The sequence below is a fragment of the Myodes glareolus genome, chromosome X (genome assembly GCF_982192425.1).
Source record: "Myodes glareolus chromosome X, mMyoGla1.1, whole genome shotgun sequence".
Taxonomy (NCBI): domain Eukaryota; kingdom Metazoa; phylum Chordata; class Mammalia; order Rodentia; family Cricetidae; genus Myodes; species Myodes glareolus.
This window is the reverse complement of record NC_142053.1, coordinates 58,877,528-58,897,289: the sequence shown is the minus strand read 5'-3', so window position 1 is coordinate 58,897,289 and position 19,762 is coordinate 58,877,528. Positions and strand designations below refer to the sequence as shown.

The window sequence follows — 19,762 nt, the reverse complement described above, 5'->3', positions numbered from 1 at the left end:
TGTTGTACTGTCTATGATTTGGACTAAATATGAATGAAAAGGTATAGATGGGGAAGTGTCAAGGGGATGTGAGGACATTCTAGGGAAAGCTTTCACTAAACAGAGCTTTCAAGCGTGTTTTTGGAAGGGCCAGGCCAAGTAGACATCATGAACTGTCTTCAAAGACTCACATACTTAAGATTCTTCTTTGCATTCATGCACTCTGCTCATCAGAATAGTAGAGAAATGTTGATACAACTCAAAAGTCAGAACGGCAATTCACATGCTCCACACAAACTGTTTTTTGCAGAGATATTTGTGTGTTCTGTATAGTACTGAAGCAAAAGGGCTTCAGATGCTCAGAGTGGTAAATGTCCAGCACAAGTAATGAAGAATGAAAGGTTTTTATTCTCAGGAGAACTTAAAAAAGAATTCCTCATTGTGAGTGGTCTGTCTTCAAGATAAAGTACTGGACAAGGCAATAAGCAGATCTAGAAATTAAATGATAGGAGCCCAGCCCCAGCCTCCCCATTGTTTCCTTTGGCATAGTTTGCTCCAGCAATCAAATATATTATCTTTCTCCCCAAGACCCAAATAAGGAGTCCAAACAAACAGAATATCCACAACAGGGGAATTTGAGCTTAAGGCCAAGAGTTGAAAAACAAATGGAAAGCTGGAAGTTGATGAATATACCATACATATAATGTGCTATACACTTTTGATTTATAGCAAAAGAATACTATAGCCAAAGATCCCATTTACACAGAGAATTGATTTAGATGTTTAGAATCCCAATAGCCACAAGTAAAATATAATTATAGTTAGTATCCTGTGCAGAAAAAAATACTTGCAAATACATGAATTATACAAACCATGACTTTGTGCTGACTTCTTGAAGATTAGCCAGAGTTTAGTTTTTAGTCATGATGACCTTATATTTTGGCTAATAGAGGTACAGAGAATATTTTCACCTATTCCTTGGTAAATTCAGATCCAGCCAATAATTTCACTTTTTAATGTTTATGTCCACAGCATACAAGCTATTAACTTATTAGATATAATAGTACTTAAATAAGTTACTTAACCCATCAAAGTTTGCATTTTGCTTATGCTTCCTCGGCCCCTAACCCTGGTGTGGCTGTTCTAGTCAGTGTGTACCAACTCAATAAAGCCACCTTTTGAGGACAGAGTTATGAATTGAATACACCTAATGCCTTTGAGATCTCGGTCTGGGGGAGAGACACATAAAGATAACTGGAACAACAGAAGCAATAGCTCAGCAGTTTAGAGCACTTACTGCTTTTGCAAAGGAAGGTTCTCAGCACCTACATGGTTGCTCACAACTGTATTAAACTCAAGTTTTATGGAATATGACACACCATTCTGGCCTCTGAGGGAACACACATAAAATAAATAAGGCTCAAAAAAGAGAAAAGAAAAGAAAAAGAATTGTAATTCAAAGTAGAAAGATACTGATCAGTGTCCTAACCACGGCATAGACAATACCTGTGGAAATATTTTAAAAAATCAAATCACTTTTTAAGTGTTAGAAGAGTAAAGTTGAAAACAAGCACCAGTGTAAACATTTTAAAGGAATAGTGTTTTAAACTAAAATTTAAAAAGTAATTAGATAAACATATGATGATTTTAAACATTTAGCTAATATATATTAAATGCCTACTGCATGCCATGTACAAGGCTAAGCTCTAAGACTGTAACAAACAATAAAATCAGATCAACATGGCCTCTATTTTCATGGAACTTAATTCTTTTTGAGAAGGGAGGGAGGAAGGGCATGACTGAAGGTACAAATCTGAACCTTTTTTACATATGCAGATAATATTCATTCAATATAACTGGAATTTAGGACCCATTGTGATGGTTTAAATGAGATGCCCTCCAGTTGTCTTGGCATCTAAATACTTGGTCCCCAGTTGGTGGAACTTTTGGGAAGGATAAGGAAGTGTGGCCTTGTTGCAAAATGTTTGTCACTGAAGATGTGCTTGAGTTTTCAAAAGCCTCCTACAATCCCTAATGCAGGCTCTGCTTCCTGTCTATGGCTTAAGATATGAGCTCCCAGTTCCCGCTCCTGCTGCTTTCATATTCTGCCTCTACTCTGCCATCATATACTCTAACAATCTGCAACCATAAGCCCAAAATAACCTCTTCTATAAGCTTCCTTGGTCATGTAGGAGAGTATCTAAGATAACCATGAAAACCAAGAGTGGCTACATGGTTTAATTCTATAAGTTATAAGAAAATGCTGAAAAGTTATATACAAAGAAGTTATATAAAGTGGGCTAGAGAGATGGCTCAGCAGTTATGATTGCATACTGCTCTTACAGAAAACCCTAATTCATTTCCCAACTCATTCATTGGGCGGTTCACAACTGCCTGTAACTCCACCTCCTACGTATCTGACATCTTCTAGTCTCAAAAGATGACTATACACATATGTCTTAGAGTTTCTATTGCTGTGAAGAAACACCATGACCATAACAAATTTTATAAAGAAAACATTTAATTGGAGCAGGCTTACAGTTTCAGAGGTTAATCCATTATTGTCATGTCAAGAAGCAAGACAAGCAGACATGATGCTGGAGATCGAGCTGAGTGTTCTATTATCTTGATCCACAGACAATAGAAAGTGAACTGTCACACTGGCATGAACATATATGAGACCTCAAAGCCTACCCCACCATTACACACTTCCTCCAACAAGGCCACACCTCTTAATAGTGCCACTCCCTATGGGCCAAGCATTCAAACACATATATGGGGGTCATTCCTATTCAAACCACCACACATATATACATAATTAAATAATTTTTTAAAATTTTGAAAGATAAGTATGAAATATAAAGGAAGCTGATTCTAGAAATCCTGTGTGGGAGAGAATGAGGCAGGACTGGAGTCACAGCTCAGTGATAGAGTGCTTGTTTAGTCTGCATGAAATCTTTTTTTTTAATTTATAAAAGTTTATTAATTTATAAAATTTTCCATTTCCGTCCCTCCTCCCAACACCCTCCCACTCCCCCCACTCCCTCTCCTCCTCCCTCTCCATCCCTAAGAGCAGTCAGGGTTTCTTGCCCTGTGGGAAGTTCAAGTTCTTAATCCATCCTTAGTGTTGCTAAAAGTAGAATGAGAGAAAAGCAAAGGAAGCACAGAAAGCAAACCTTGTTGGAAGATATTGCAGTGATGCTATTGAGAAGTGAAGACACATGTTGTTGATTTGAGTGGCAGCAAACAATTTGGCTATCAGTTGGTCATTGAGATCATGATGAAGGCGAGCAGCCACAGGTTTCAGGACTGAGTGGCGACTGATGTGCCACATTCAACAATCAAAGTGGACACTAAAGGAATCATCTTTTCAGTGGTATTTTGAATGTGCACAGATGCAGTTCGGAGACACGGCACAATCCTATTGTTCTAGTTTGCTTTGTATTTCCATGATAAACACCATGGACTTTGGTGGTTTTAATGAGAGTGGGTTGCACAGGCTCATATGTCTGAATGTTTGGTCCCTAGTTAGTGAAACTGGGAAGAATTCGGAAGTGTGGCCTTGTTGGAGGAGGAGTGCCACTAGAGATTGTGGGCTTTGAAGTTTCAAAAGCCCACACCAAACCTAGTTTCACTCTCTTTGTCTGCCGCCTATGGATCAGGATGTAAGCCCTCAGCTAATGCTGCAGCACCATGCATGCATGCATCCCAGGCCTGCCACCAAGCTTCCCACCATGATGGTCATGGACTAACCCTATGAAACTATAAGCAAGCCCCAAATAAAATGTTTCCTGGTTATGTTGATTTTTCACAGCAACAGAGCAGTAACTAAGACAATGACTTAAAGCAACTTTGTGAAGAAATAGTTTAGATTTTGCTTGCAAGTTCATGTAAGCCTTTTACTGAGAGAACCAAAACAGAAACTCAAACAGGGCAGGAACGTGGAGGCAAGAGCAGAAACAGAGACCATGGAAGGGTGCTGCTTATTAGCTTGTTCTTCATGGCTCCCTCAACGTACTTTCTTATAGCACACAGAGCCACCTGTCTCTCCCACAACAATCATTAATCAAGTAAACACTTCAACAGACTTACCTACATGCCAGCCTGATGAAGGTATTTTCTCGATTGAGTTACCCTCTTCCTGGGTGACTCTAGCTTATGTCAAGTTGACAACAAAATAAAAATAACTAAGCAGCATATGTCTTATCTATAGTGTTCAGTTCTCGTGCAAACCTGATTAATGTGTATCATGAGTTCATGGACAGAGAAAGCAGACAAAAGAACAGGATTTCTATACAGCTTATACAATAGTCTGGTGTTTACAGTAATAAAGAAAGCTACCTTCTTTTGGTTGCTTTCCTTTCTTTTCCTGCCCATCTTTCTTTTCCTACTTTTTACTAATACTGAAAACCAAACCACAGAACAGCTCTTTAAAGAAGTAAGAAACCAACAAAGACTGAGATGACATTAAGATGTTCTGCTTCACTTTTGGTCTCACACCAACAGGAAAGAAAAGCATTTAGATGAAGTATAATTTATGGAAAAGACTTTAATTAGTTCAGAGTTAGAGCTTCTTAAGTGTCTGCTTAATATTTCAAACTGTACATTTAAGAGCTTCTTCAGCAATTACTACTCTCTCCAGGAGATGCAGGCAGCCTGCATGGTTCATGCCTGTAATCTCAGCACTTTGGGTAGTAAGACAGGGAGATCACCCCAAGTTCAAGATCAGTCTGAGCTACAAAATAAGGCCCTGTCTGAAAAAATGAAAAATGAAGTAATAACAAAAAGACAGAAAAGTTTCCTATTTCGGTATTTTCCTTGGAATCTCAGACTTCCAATGCATTTTTATGCTAAATGCCCTTTCTCTCAAGAACTATGTGGCTTATCTCTCAAGTCACATGACACTGAATAACTTTATTTAAGCTAAAACTATTTTATTTGGTAATGGGAACTAGTTTTTCAGTGGTCTCTATTTTTTTCCCTCCAGCATTTCTTATTTCTTCCCTTCATTTTCTTACTAAATCACAAATATCACAATGAAACTTATATGGAAAATACTTAAATATGATAAATTCTCATTCAATCGTCTTTGGGAATCTGTGGCCTAGACTAGCACACTAGCCTGAAGTTTTTGACAAAAATCAAGTAATGAAGTGTTTTACCTGGCTGAACAACTGGTGGTCCTTAGGGACTGAAGACAGGGGAAATGAAAGGGGTCATGTACTAAGTGCCCCTGGTAGAATTCAGTATAGTGATGAAAATGAAAGTGTCTTACAGATGTCAGCGACTTTTTGACTCCGCAGCATCTGTGATAAAAAGCTGACTTTCTGTGACCTTATAGTGTGCGGCACTTTGTGCTTTTGAAAGGACTTTCACTTTTCACATCCATTATTCCATCATCTCATTTCTTCTCAGTCTTCAAACGCCTTCAAGCTCCCATATCCTATTAAAGAGCAACCTTCTTGTGAATCTCCTTCAAGGCTCCTCGAGGACACCATGAGCCTCCCTGCTAAAACTTATGAATTCCTCTGAAAGTTCATTCTGCTTATTGTCTCCAGTCTCCCAGCAAACACACCTGGCCCAGGCTCCCCTTACTACTCCTGAAAGTCTTCCGTCACCTTTATTGGGGGTTACTGTCACATGGCCCATGAATATAGGCATTAGCCCCAATTTTCTTCATTTATGTTCTCTTTACTCCCAAGGTCATCTTAGTCCTGTCCATGACTTTCAAACAGCTGATTTTCTGAACTCCTCCCAGTACCCCAACACCACCTCCTAACTGAAAAGTAGAGACCACACACTAAATTCTGCATATCACCAAATATGTTTTTCCCCAGGAAAGCACTTTCCCAGCCAGACATCATTGGCATGATCCTTTACTAATCCTAGGATGAGAAACTCCTACTGTATCCTGTGTTATCCCCCACTTCCACCCTGGTATCTCCCAGGCATGGAGCTTGGTCTCCACGTTTCATTCTCCTACACACTGTCAGAGATAGCACCCTCAGTTGCCTAGTCTGGACCATTTTTGAAGGCCTTTGTTTGTTTCTATTAGCAAAAGTAGTGTGACCTTTAAAAGTCCCAAGTGCATACTCAGAGGTAAACTCCAAGCCTCTTCTGCTCCATCCCTGCAACAATGCTGCATCAGACTTACTGTGAGAGGATGCCAGCAATATGTTACCATACTTAGCCATGTATGTACCCTCATGCCGGGACGCATACCTGCAGCTTACTCAGCCTAGTATTGCCTCACTGCCTACACTCACCCCTTTGCTCCTATTAATCCTTCAAGGGCCAATGCTGCCTTTCTTAATTTTCCTTTCACCATTAAAATAAATGGTATTATCTAATGCTCCCACAGCAATTTGCTCATACCTCTATTATGGCCTTTTTAAATTCTGCCTCCTACTATACTTGGCTTTCTGTGTCCTTGACTGAAGTGTAAGTTCCTTGATGGCAATGACTGTCTCATTCATCTCTGGGCCTTTACACAAAGCAATTGCTCAATGAATGAATGTGTAGTGTCAACTCTCAGGGAATTAAACAAATGAAAAGCAATGTTTGGCCCAGGTAATGGAAAATTGCAGCTAATTTCCTCAGTCAGGTGAGAATATAACCTTCATCACTGTCTTGGGAACTGAGGACCTGTGTAAGGTCAGTGTTGAGGACAACCTCCCCAAACTGGAAGTCTGTAAGTTGACTTTAGAGAACTTCAGCAGCTGTTAACTGATTGAAGACAAGGAGGAAGTTGTTTCCTCCAAGGTCAAGCTTTTAACAAGTATCTGCAATGTACACTGAGGGATTTGGCTGTACTCCAATTATGCTAATATGTCTTATATATGGGCCTCCAGTATCCAGGAACCACCTCCCTAAACAATTTAATAAGTGTAAATACCAAGGCAGAGTTGTAAATGTGGAACTTATTTGCAATGTACCAACCTTGTTATTATCAAATGTCATGGGATATAAGTCATGACAATTATGTTGCTTGCTTTTTATTACATTTATTTTACTTCTTAAAAGTGTACTATATCCCCATAAGATTCTCTATTCTGTGCTGCCTGTGAAACCTAGCCTGGTTATGACTTCCAGAGTCACAAAAGGCAGAAACATTAGGGTCACAGTATTATTGAGCACTTCCGGTAAGGAAATGACCTCACTGGTCATTGACACCATTCGCTGCCACTTTCCGTTAGGACTCACTGTATATGTCAATTTAAGTTGTGACATCTTGTGAACTTCTCCATACAAGAGATTTCATTATTTGAAATAGAATTCTTATCTTGCTACCTCCCTCTCTTCACCTGAACATATGGACGTATGTGTGTGTGGTCCTGTTCTGGAGAAGCTGGACATTTTTCATAAAGTCTTGGAATTCTTTATTTATATCTTGGTGTAGTACAGTCCAGAGACATCTTAAATGAGGTAACTTGCACATAAAAATGGTGTAAAGTTGACCTGATTTTCCAGGTTTGGACTGTGCTGTACCACCAGAACATCCTTTATCCTTCTCAGGCCCAAGTAACTCAGAAACAGAAGAGCACATGACTGTGTCACTAAGCATCCCATGGCAACAGCTTCTGTTTCAGAGGAGCCATAGTAACTCAACTTGCAGGCTTCCATAGAATCAGACAGGCCACAAAAGTACTTCAGCAAGTTGACCTTTTCTTAAGTGTTTTGAGAACTGCTATTGCTTTCAAAAATTCCTTGAAGGAGAATGTCTGAAAAGAAACCATAGGTCATTCTTGTACCCAGAAAGTACTTTAGGGTGCTTCTTGCCCATAATTGCAGTAATTTCCTTTGTTTTCAGTGTATGACTCACAAACTTTGTTATACTAGTTACTTTTCATGTCTCTGTGATAGCATACCATACAGAAACAACCTATAATAGGAAGGGTTCGTTTGGGCTCACAACTTCAGATATTGCAATCCGTGGTGGAGAAGTTCATGGCAGCGGAAGTGTGTGTGATAGAGGCTTTTCCACGTGGCAGACCAGATAACAAACAGTGAGGCCAGAACCAAAGATGGGGCAACCACTTTCAAGAGCTTGCCTCTAGTGACCTAATTCAACCAGCGAGGCCTCATAGCCACTAAACCAGCAAACTATCTGGGGAAAAAGGCTCTCAGAACACAAGCATGTTGGGGACTTTTCAGACTCATGCCATAACATATTAACAATAGACTATGAAACTCCCCAGCTTTAATTTCACAGGTATTCACTATATGTCTACTCTATGTCAGATTTCATGCTAGAAACAACACAATACTGAGCAAATGGAGATGTGTTCTAGGTCTTCACAAGCTTATAGTCAAACACAACATGCCAATATTAAACAAATTAATGTGTTATTATAATCATGTTAGGTGCCTAGGGAGAGGATGCAGACACTGGGAGAGAAAATAATAAGTATGTGTGTAAGTGTGGTGAGAAGGGGTAGTAGCTAGACTGTGTGCTCTTGAGAGACTTCTCTGCTTCTGTTTCTGTGGCACTAAGGAATCAAGACACTGGGCTTAGGTGTATTAGGCAAGTTCTGTACCACCACGTTACATCTGCAGCAGTGAAAGACCCGTCTGAAGAAGTGATGTTTAATAGAATAGATGAGTAGGAACCAACGAGGTGAAAAGTGAGTAATTGTAGAGAGTTATCAAGGAGACAAAGCCCATGTAATGAAGTGGTGCTTTGATCAGCCTTTGTTTCAAGTATAAAATAGATATTTTTAGAGACATCGAATGAAAAAGAGAATGCAAAATTGGCCACCAGTAGTTTTGCTATTACATGCTACAGAGTTAAATATAATGCACAGAAATGAATTATGCAAATTTCAATCCACACACACTGCCCACATTTCTCTTGCTCAATAACTGCGTGCAGCTGACAGGCAGTGATGGATGGCAGATGTCTAGCTCCTCCCCTAGGGCTTCAGGTAAGCTCTGTCTACCGCTTGATATGATTCCCACTCAGCTCATCGTTCATGGAAATATTGCCACTTAAAGACTTAGCTTCATAGGCACATGCTCTAAAGAGCTTTTCCATATTTGTTCAATGACAATTCATCATTCTCTCTTCATGGCTCCAACGTCCATTGCACATAGGTGCTAGGGAGTGAAGCCAGGGTCTATGCTTGTGAACCAAGTACCAACTAAGCTATACCCTCAGCCCTTAGTATTTGCCAATGTTTGGCACAAATAATATTTTGTTTAGATTCAAACTCAAAGAGGGTACCAACGGCAATTCATACAACACTACCATACCTCCCCTCCACCACAGCCATCCCAAGACCTCTCCTTAGAGGCTATTTATGTTATGAGGATTTTTGTGCAGCTTTGCAGATAAATGTTACATAAATGTGCAAGTACACATGTTTCCCCACATTCTTATTCAACAAATATGCCTTATGGTCTACCTTAGAGAGTACTTCATGTGGAACACACAGAATTTTCTCTTTCTCTTACACACCTCAGTTCATTGTATTTGTGTCTATCTCTCTGCCAAGGATTTCAATTCAGAGAGGTTATAGATGCGTACTCTCTGTTTTTCTGTATCCTTGCAGAACTCTGCACCTTGGACTCTGGTGCTATACATAATACTCAGTAAACGGTTGTTAAATTAAATTGCTCAAACTGTTGCCGGATTAATCTCCCTGAAATTCTCTTCTGCATATGGTACCCCCACTCACATACAAACATCATTAACTTCTAATTGCCCACAGCACACATTTCACATTCACCTTTAGAGTCAAGCCCAACTTTTCTTTCTAGAGTAATTGCTGTTCCCGAGAAATACATCCATTGTTTTAACCAACAGGTCTTGCTGGAGATTTGGCTTTATTTATTTATTTGTTATTTTATTTTTTTAAAAAAGAAAACAAACTATCTTTTTTCATTTTAAATGTCAATCCCAGAGAGTTCCCACTCTCTCCCCTCCTCCCATCCCCTCTACTTCCCCTCTACTCCACCCCAGATTCACTCCTCAGAGAGGGTAAGGCACATTGCTTTGGGGAAGGTCCAAGGCCCTCCCTACTATATCTAGGCTGAGCAAGGTATTCATCCAAAGAGAATAGGTTCCCAAAAAGCCAGTAAAAGCAGTAAGGATAAATCCTGGTGCCACTGCCAGTGTTCCCGCAGTCTGCCTCAGCCATACAGCTGTTACCCACACTCAGAGGGTCTCCTTTGGTCCTATGCTGGTTCCTTTCCAGTCCGACTAGAGCTGGCGAATTCCCATTAGCTCAGGTAGACTGTTTCAGTGAGTGTCCCTGAAAGACTCCCCGCTGGGCGTCTTCCCTCGGGAGAGACCCCAAGCCCAAAGACCAGTCAAAGCACGCAGCCGGATGCAAGCAGCAAGAGGTTTATTTGGGGTACACAGGTACCTGCGGGCGACAAAGCCTCTCGGGGACTTTGCGCCCCGCAGGTTGGGGGTGAGGGGTTTTTATAGGGGAGCAAAAAGCAAGGTTTACAGAAGCGAGATGCAGGGTGGTAAATTGTTAACCTAGATAACATTGAGGGGACTGCTTGGCGGTTTATTGTTCCTCTCATCCTGCCTTCCCCTTTTCTGGCTGGCGACTAGATGTCTGATAGCATAGCCCCTGATCCGTGATGAGCCCCGCTTTCTACGTGACTCAGGCCTCGCAATCTTCTCTTTCTTTGTTCCTATGACCTATCCATAAATCTTATGTTTCGCAGCCAGATGAGGCTATCTTTGCTCAGGTGTCTTTGCTCAGCATTGTGGAGGTCCTGAATTAGGCCTGTTATTTGTTCAGCGCTCTGGAGGTCCTGACTCCGGAGGCCTTAATGGAGCTTGCTATCTGAAAACCTTTGCAGAGCGTTATAACTGTGGTTAAGGTTAAAAACCAGTTTTAACTGTGACCCCAATGAAGTTGGGGTCCTTCATTCCCTCATTTTATGTTTTTATCATGGAGTAAAACCTTTTACTCCAGTATTTACAGGATCTCTTTCTCGCTTTGGCTCAATTTTTGGTACTGGCTGGTTAAGACCAGGGTTTGAATGACTGAAAGTTTGTCCTTAGTAAATTGAATCAACCGATTTACAATGCAAGGGCCAACTGTAAGAATTAACATCAACAGGATTATGGGTCCCATTAGGGAAGAGATTAAGGTAGTGAACCAGGGGGATCGGTTCCAAAGCCCTTCGTACCATGTCTGCTGGGCCTCAAATTCTTTCTTACGTTTTTCTAGCCTTTCTTTTAACTTATCTAAGGTTTCAGTTACCACTCCGGTGTTATCAGTATAAAAACAACATTCCTCTCTTAAGGCTGCGCAAAGCCCTCCTTCCTTTAGAAAGAGCAAATCTAATCCTCTCCGGTTTTGCAGCACCACTTCGGATAAGGAAGCTAATGACTCCGTCAGGGCTCTAACCGACTTTTCAAGGGCCCTCAGGTCCTCATTCATAGCTTGATGTAAAAGCATATATTGGTCCGTGCGCACCAGGGCGGCGGCCCCAGTGCCTATTCCTGCCGCCACCCCCCCCACCCCTAGGAGCACGGCCAGGGTCAAGGTAACAGCCTCCCGCTTTTCCTTTTGGGGTAAGTATCCGTAATATTGGAGGACGGTCTCATCCGAGTGGTATGTGATGCGTGGCCAAATTTGTACCAGAACACAATACTCATGAGTTTGGTTGAATACTGCTGCCGATACACAGGGAGTCAGGCCAGTGTTACACGCCCAAATGGTCCCCTCCGGTGGAATTAAATAATAGTCCCCCTTGATGACGGTCGTGGTGGAAGTGCAAAAGGGCCGGCCAAACGCAGCTCCTATGCAAGATCCGGTGCCTGTCACCTGGGTAAGGGTTAGATGGTGATCCATGCCCTGGCAGGTGGGGGGTGGCGAAGTGACATTACTATGGTTACCCCAGAGGGCTATCCCTTCATAGTATGGGGGACTTGGGTTAAGGCAGAGCCAGCAGTTGTTGGCCCGATCTGGATCTGAATGATTTAAGGCCTGGTAAGCCCCCCTAATGAGACCTAAAAGACGATCTCCCGTTCCTCTTTCCGGCTCAATTGTGGCTGCTGGGGGGTTAGGGGTGGGAGTTGGGCCATGGGTCCTAGGTGGACTGGGCATAACAGGTAGTACATTGTGCTTAATTGATGGTCCCTTATATTCCTGTACGGATGGAAGCCGCTGGTCTGCCAAAACTTGATTAGGGCCGACTGGTATGGCCGCTGTCTTTACCTCAAGTTGTATTTTGAATATCACCCCTTTATCTGTCCCTGACATATGCCAGCGTAGTCCCCAGGTATAACCTTTCTGCCATTCCCGGGCTTGTCTACCCTTGTCAGTGAATGTAATGTTAAGGGGCAGCGAAGTGGTTCCTGCCCCATTTTTAACCCAGCCTTTCTTGACAATAATTTTGTCCCAGGAGGAGGAGGGATTCCAGTAGGCATCCCCAGTGGTTTCACATGTCCATTGAGCACAGAAGTATTGTTCATATCCGCCACAAGCATATGCTTTGTCTCTGCTTCTATCATCCCTAGGGCATACATAGAAATCTAATGAAGCCAGCCTATCTTTAGCCCAATTGTCCCTGCATCCGGGGGAAGTTTGTATGTGTCCGGATGAGCTAACCTCCATAGTCGCACGCCTGGCGCGTGGCAGGTTGTCCTCAGGGTTGGTAGGATCCTCGATGGGAACATCCCAGGTGTCTAAACCAGCTGCTAATTGGCAAAAGTCTGGGGTCAGGGGCGGCCACCAGGTGTTGAGGGCATGCTGGCCAGTTTTTTTCCAGACTATTTCCCCGGTCTGGGAAATAATCTGCCAAGTTAAGGAGTAAATTATGTGGGGGCTTCCATTACGAGCCCCCATGGATCCCGAGATCAACATTGGAAAGAGTAATACCCATAACATTATTCCCGCACCAGTCTTATCTTTAGGGGGTTCTGGGAACGTTGGGCCTTCCATCCTTTCTTCTGGCTAGTCGTCTGTTCTCCTGGGCTGGCGGCTTTCACGTGTGAGGCGTGGATCCAAGCAGCAATTCCGTCCACCTTAAGCGCCGTTGGGGTGGTCAGGAGAACAGTGAACGGTCCTCTCCAGCGCGGTTCCAGGTTCTTGGTCTGATGTCTGCGGACCCAAACGGTGTCTCCAATCTGGTACTGATGGGGCACCACCGGCTGGTTGAGGCTGTCTTGGTAGGCTGCTGCCAGGGGTTTCCAGACCTCTTGTTGTACCAGCTGCAGGGCCTGTAAATGGGCTTGTAGAGAAGGGGAGTTAGCATAGTCTGCAATGTCCGTATCGAAGAAATGTACGGCTGGAGGTGGTGCCCCATACAATATTTCAAATGGGGTAAGGCCATGTGGCCCAGGAGTATTCCTGGCTCGATATAGAGCCAGGGGTAGGAGCAACACCCAATCCTTTGTACCAGTTGCGAGTGCTAATTTAGACAAAGTCTCCTTAATAGTTCTGTTCATACGTTCTACCTGTCCTGAACTCTGGGGTCTATAAGCACAATGTAATTTCCAATCAATCCCCAGTAACTTGGCCACCAACTGACTTACCTGGGAGACGAAGGCTGGCCCGTTATCAGATCCCAATACCTTTGGCATCCCGTATCGGGGAAAAATTTCTTCCAATAACTTCTTGGCAACCATCCTGGCTGTTTCATGTTTGGTGGGATAGGCCTCTACCCATCCTGAGAAGGTGTCTATAAAAACCAGCAAGTATCTGTATCCATACAAACCAGGTTTAATTTCGGTGAAGTCTATTTCCCAGTGGATGCCAGGCCGGTGTCCTCGGAGACGCACCCCTTGGAGGGTTTTCGAGTGGCCTGTATTAATTTGGGCACAGGCCCTGCAATTGTCTATTGTCTGTTGGAGTACCCTATCCCTGTTCAGGAGGAACTGTCCAGTCTCCATTCTGTCTAGGAGGATTTTCATTTTCTTTGTACCCAAATGGGTCAATTTATGTAAGTAGTTTATAAGTTCATGGGTTATTTTTATGGGCACTGCTATTTTTCCCCGATAAATCCACCGTCTATTAGCTGAGTTGTATTCTGCCCCCAATTTTTGGAGCATGTGTATGTCCTCTTTATCATAGGCCCAGTCTATTGTGGATTGGACGGCCTCGGATATTAGGGGAAGAATTTGTGGTCCCAATGCAGCCTCTCGGGCTGCTTCATCCGCCCGCCGATTTCCCCTGGCCTCGGCGTGATCTCCTTTTTGGTGCCCGGGACAATGCATAATGCTCAGTCTTTTGGGGAGGAATAAGGCCTCTAATAGAGCAAGGATCTCTGCTTTATTTTTAATTTCCTTGCCTTCTGAGGTCAGGAGCCCTCGTCTCCGGTATATTTCTCCATGTATGTGTGCAGTGGCGAAGGCATATCGACTATCAGTATAAACATTCAGCTTCTTACCTTCTGCCAATCTAAGAGCTTGAGTTAAAGCGATGAGTTCAGCTCGTTGGGCCGAGGTGCCGCTGGGTAAGGCACTGGCCCAGATTACCTGGGTCTCCGTGGTAACTGCGGCTCCCGCCCTACGTTCTCCATTCAGCAGGTAGCTGCTCCCATCAGTGTACCAGGTGTGGTCCGCATCTGGGAGGGGCTGATCAGTCAAGTCCGTCCGGGTTCCGTGCATTTCTGCGAGGATCTGAAGGCAGTCATGCTGGTCTGGTCCTTCCGGTGCGGGTAGCAAGGTCGCCGGATTAAGGGCGACTACAGGTCCGAACTGGATTCGGTCCGTATCCAACAGCAAGGATTGGTAGTGGGTCATGCGGGCGTTGGAGAGCCATCGGTCAGGGGGCTGCTTAATCAAGGCCTCGACGGCATGGGGTGCCAGAATGGTCAAGGGCTGTCCCAAAGTCAGTTTGCCAGCATCCTTAATAAGGACGGCAATGGCTGCTACCATCCGTAGGCAAGGGGGCCAGCCTGAGGCCACTGGGTCTAATTTCTTTGATAAGTATGCGACAGGGCGCTTCCATGGTCCAAGTCTTTGGGTCAAAACCCCCTTGGCATATCCTTGTTTTTCATCAACAAACAGTTCGAATGGCTTAGTAACGTCCGGCAGACTCAGCGCCGGGGAGGAGAGGAGGGCCCGTTTGATGTTCTCGAAAGCCCTTTGTTGTTTATCTGTCCATTCAAATGGGACCCCCTGCTTGGTAAGGGGATAGAGGGGAGCTGCCATTTCAGCGAAGCCTGGTATCCATAAGCGGCAGAACCCAGCTGTCCCCAGGAATTCCCTCAACTGGCGGGGGTTTCGGGGTACAGGTATGCGGGATACAGTCGCTTTGCGTGCGGCTGTGAGCCAACGCTGTCCCTTTTCTAACTTATATCCCAGATAAATCACCTCAGTCTGGCATATCTGGGCCTTTTTGGCGGATGCCCGATAGCCCAGCCGTCCCAGGGTCTGCAACAGGGCCCCCGTACCTTGTCGGCAGTCATGTTCTGTGGGGGCTGCCAGCAAAAGATCATCCACATACTGGAGCAGGATCAATGACGGGTGTTGAACTCTGAAGTCTGCAAGGTCCCGGTGCAAAGCCTCATCAAATAGGGTGGGGCTATTCTTATAGCCCTGTGGGAGCCGGGTCCACGTCAGTTGGCCTGAAATCCCCAATTCGGGGTCCCTCCATTCGAAGGCGAAAAGGGGTTGACTTTTGGGGCTTAATCTGAGACAGAAGAAGGCGTCCTTCAAGTCTAGCACCGTGTACCAGGTGTGAGAAGGTGGCAGGGTACTTAGTAAATTATACGGATTGGGGACGGTCGGATGTATGTCTTCAACTCTCTTATTTACCTCCCTGAGGTCCTGCACCGGCCTGTAATCCTTCGTCCCTGGTTTCTTTACTGGGAGGAGGGGGGTATTCCAAGGTGACCGGCAGGGGGTCAGGATGCCTTCTTCTAATAGCCTCTTGATATGTGGCCTTATCCCCTGGTAGGCCTCATTTGACATGGGGTATTGCTTGACTGAGATCGGAGTGGCTGAGGCCTTTAGGGCTACAATCAATGGGGGCTGCTGTAGCGCTAGCCCCATGCCTCCCGTCTCAGCCCATGCCTGTGGGTACTCTGTAAGCCATATGTCCAAGTCCCTGGCCCCTTGTACCTTGGGGTCCTGTTCATATAGCCGGTATTCGTCCTCCAATTGTAAAGTCAAGACCTGGAGGGGGTCCCCGTTTGGGCCCGACACTCGAACTCCTGCCCCCTCAAAATGAATTTGGGCTTTCAGTTTGGTGAGTAAGTCTCGCCCTAGTAATGGATAGGGGCAGTCTGGAACGTGTAGGAAAGAATGAGTTACTTTACCAGTTGCTAATTGCACCTTCCGTTCGGTGGTCCAGCGATATTGTCTTCCGCCAGTGGCTCCTTGTACCCAAGCGGTCCGTCCACTGAGCGGTCCAGGTGACCGGGTAAGAACCGAATGCTGAGCTCCAGTATCCACTAGGAAAGTGACCGGCTGCCCCCCAACATCAAGTGTTAACCTGGGCTCAGGGGGGGGCTCCTGGCCCTGACCTCCCTAGTCCTCATCTAGGGCCAGGAGTGAGGCTCGTGGTTTGGGGCCTCTAGATTTACGAGTATTTTTAGGGCAGTCCTTCGCCCAGTGTCCTCTTTCCTTGCAGTAGGCGCATTGGTCGCGTTCCACGCGAGGGCCTCTTCGCTCTCCCACCCTATCTCCCTGTCGACTTTCCTGGCTCTGAACTGCGGCGGCCAAGAGGCGGCTCAATTCCCTGTTCCTTTTTCTATCTCTAGCCTCCTCCTTCTCCTCTGCTTCCCTTCTCAATCTATCTTCCCTTTCTTCTTTCTCTCTACGGATACGGTCCTCTCTCTCTTCTTGAGTCTCCCTTTTGTTGAAGATCTTCTCTGCCTCCTTAAGTAGATCCTGTAACGTATACCCCTGCAAGTTCTCCAGCCTCTGTAACTTGTTCCTGATGTCAGGTGCTGACTGACAGATAAAGGACATCGACAAGCCGTTAGCCTGTCCTGGGTCCTCGGGATCATAAGGCGTATACATACGATATGCTTCCTTAAGCCTTTCTAAAAAGGCTGCTGGAGACTCATCTGCCCCTTGAATCGTTTGCTTTACCTGTGCCAAATTTGTGGGGCGACGACCAGCCCCTCGGAGACCCGCAATAAGCAACTGGCGATAAAGGCGTAGGTGTGCCCTACCTGCGATCGTGGTAAAATCCCAGTCAGGTCTAGTGAGGGGGAAGGCAGCATCAATCTCGTTGGGCAATTGGGTTGGCCTCCCATCTTCTCCGGGAACCTGCTTTCGTGCTTCTACGAAGACCCTTTGTTTTTCCTCAGAAGTGAGGAGGGTCTGTAATAATTGTTGGCAATCGTCCCATGTTGGTTGGTGTGTGAGTAAAATAGACTCTATTAAGCTGGTTAATGCCACAGGATCCTTGGAGAAGGGAGGATTGTGTTGTTTCCAGTTATATAGATCAGAGGCGGAAAAGGGCCAGTATTGAAACTGGCCGTTATTTCCCTGTCGCAGGGGAAATGCTTGAGAGGTGGAGTCCGGGGGAGACGGTTCACGCTTTCCCCGGAGCCTGCTAGCGACAGGGGAGGCAATAGGTGGGGAGCTCCGTGACGAGGGTGAGGGGGTCGCAGGATCCGCTTCATTACTTCCGGGTTCCTGCTGGGGGTTGTAGGGGGGAGGATCTTCGGATAGGAGGTCGACAAGAGGGGAATCTGGGTCAGGGGGGAGGACAGATGGCTGCTTATGGGTCTCCTTCGGTCCCCCATGTAGTTTGGGGGTCTCCTCCTTCGTCAGTGCCGGATAAAGGGAGGAGACTGTAGGGACGGGGGTCTTTGATAGGGAAGGCGGAGGAGGGGAAGGCGGCGGCAGAGAAGGCGGAGGAGGCGGAGAAGGCGGAGACGGAGGCGGAGAAGGGGCCGAAGGAGTGAGACCTAGGGAGGGTTGGGATTTCCCTGGAAAAACAAAGGGAGCCACCCAGGGGGGTGGGTCGTTAGTCAAACTCTCCCAAGTAACGATGTAAGCGACTTGGTCAGGGCGCCCATGGGGCCCTTTATCGAGGACTCGTTCCTTGACCTGCAAAATAACATTCTTGCTGAAAGTGCCGTCCCGCGGCCAGCCCACATTGAATGTGGGCCATTCCGAGGAACAGAGACTCTGCCATTTTTTCTTCTTGACTTCTAGCATTTGATTGCTCGCTCGTTTAGAGACATCTGACCAGTGATCTAGAGTCAGACTTAAAGGGGTGGTTAGAGACTGCCCCATGCTGGTGTTCCAACAACAAACAGGCAAACTTCAAAGATGCACGGTAGGACAAACAGACCGACAATCAGACACGCCACTCAAACGGAGGTTACCATAGGGGCTCCGGACACCCCCACCTCCCAAACGAACCCCGTACCTTCAGACGATTGGTCGTGGGTTCAGACAAATGAGCCCGAAAAAAAAGAAAATCGAGCTTCCAAACTCCCGCGGGACGTCTCCCCGGGTGCGGGGGGGAAAGTTCGAGCCCGTCAGCTCCTCTCCAAGGCCCGCCCAAATACAAACCGACCCAGCTGAATCGCACAAATTCAAATTCGCAGCGCAACAATCAGACGCCAAAGACATAGGACATAGAACATAGTAGAACATAGGACAACATAGAACATAGAAGTGCTGGCCAGCTTGCCTCACCTCCCGACAGTGATTCGGCGGTCTCCGGGATAGGGGCCTCCAAATTCCCGGCCAACGCACCAAATGAAAGACTCCCCGCTGGGCGTCTTCCCTCGGGAGAGACCCCAAGCCCAAAGACCAGTCAAAGCACGCAGCCGGATGCAAGCAGCAAGAGGTTTATTTGGGGTACACAGGTACCTGCGGGCGACAAAGCCTCTCGGGGACTTTGCGCCCCGCAGGTTGGGGGTGAGGGGTTTTTATAGGGGAGCAAAAAGCAAGGTTTACAGAAGCGAGATGCAGGGTGGTAAATTGTTAACCTAGATAACATTGAGGGGACTGCTTGGCGGTTTATTGTTCCTCTCATCCTGCCTTCCCCTTTTCTGGCTGGCGACTAGATGTCTGATAGCATAGCCCCTGATCCGTGATGAGCCCCGCTTTCTACGTGACTCAGGCCTCGCAATCTTCTCTTTCTTTGTTCCTATGACCTATCCATAAATCTTATGTTTCGCAGCCAGATGAGGCTATCTTTGCTCAGGTGTCTTTGCTCAGCATTGTGGAGGTCCTGAATTAGGCCTGTTATTTGTTCAGCGCTCTGGAGGTCCTGACTCCGGAGGCCTTAATGGAGCTTGCTATCTGAAAACCTTTGCAGAGCGTTATAACTGTGGTTAAGGTTAAAAACCAGTTTTAACTGTGACCCCAATGAAGTTGGGGTCCTTCATCCCCATCATGGTCTTGATCTCTTTGCTCATATTCTCATTCCTCCCACTCTTCAACTGGACTTTGGGAGCTCAGCCCTGTGCTTGCTGGAGATTTATTATAGGCTACTGTGTATGATTGCATGTGTCTCTGTGTGTGTGTGTCTGTCTGTCTGTCTGTCTGTCTGCCTGCCTGCCTGCCCGCCTGTCTGTTTTACTGTAATGTCTTCTCTTCTAGACTTTAAATCCCTCGACTGAGGTGATAGTGAATACTTTTATTTACTTTAGGACAATGCCTACAACTCATTAATGCTCACTACATTCTTCATGGACTTGTAAATATCTTTCTCCAAGCCCCCCAACCCCCACCCCCCACCTCCTTCCCCTGAGCCTGACATGCCTGGGGCTGAATGATAATTGCCCAGATTCGACATTTCCTTTTGGCAGAGATAGAAGGCAGTTGGTTTCTCTAATCCAGTTTTATTTTTTAATCATTTGTTCCTCATTCAAGTCAGAGGAGCTATAGGCAGAG

The 19,762-nt window shown here is 45.5% G+C and overlaps 1 protein-coding gene across 1 annotated transcript; it reads right to left on the bottom strand.

The window, feature by feature from the left end:
- Nucleotides 1-12,835: 12,835 nt before the first annotated feature.
- LOC148117345 (uncharacterized) lies at nt 12,836-19,247 on the bottom strand. Its single transcript, XM_087902549.1, is given in 1 exon segment — nt 12,836-19,247. A coding segment is annotated over 1 exon segment (5,313 nt). The 5' UTR covers nt 18,149-19,247.
- Nucleotides 19,248-19,762: the final 515 nt, after the last annotated feature.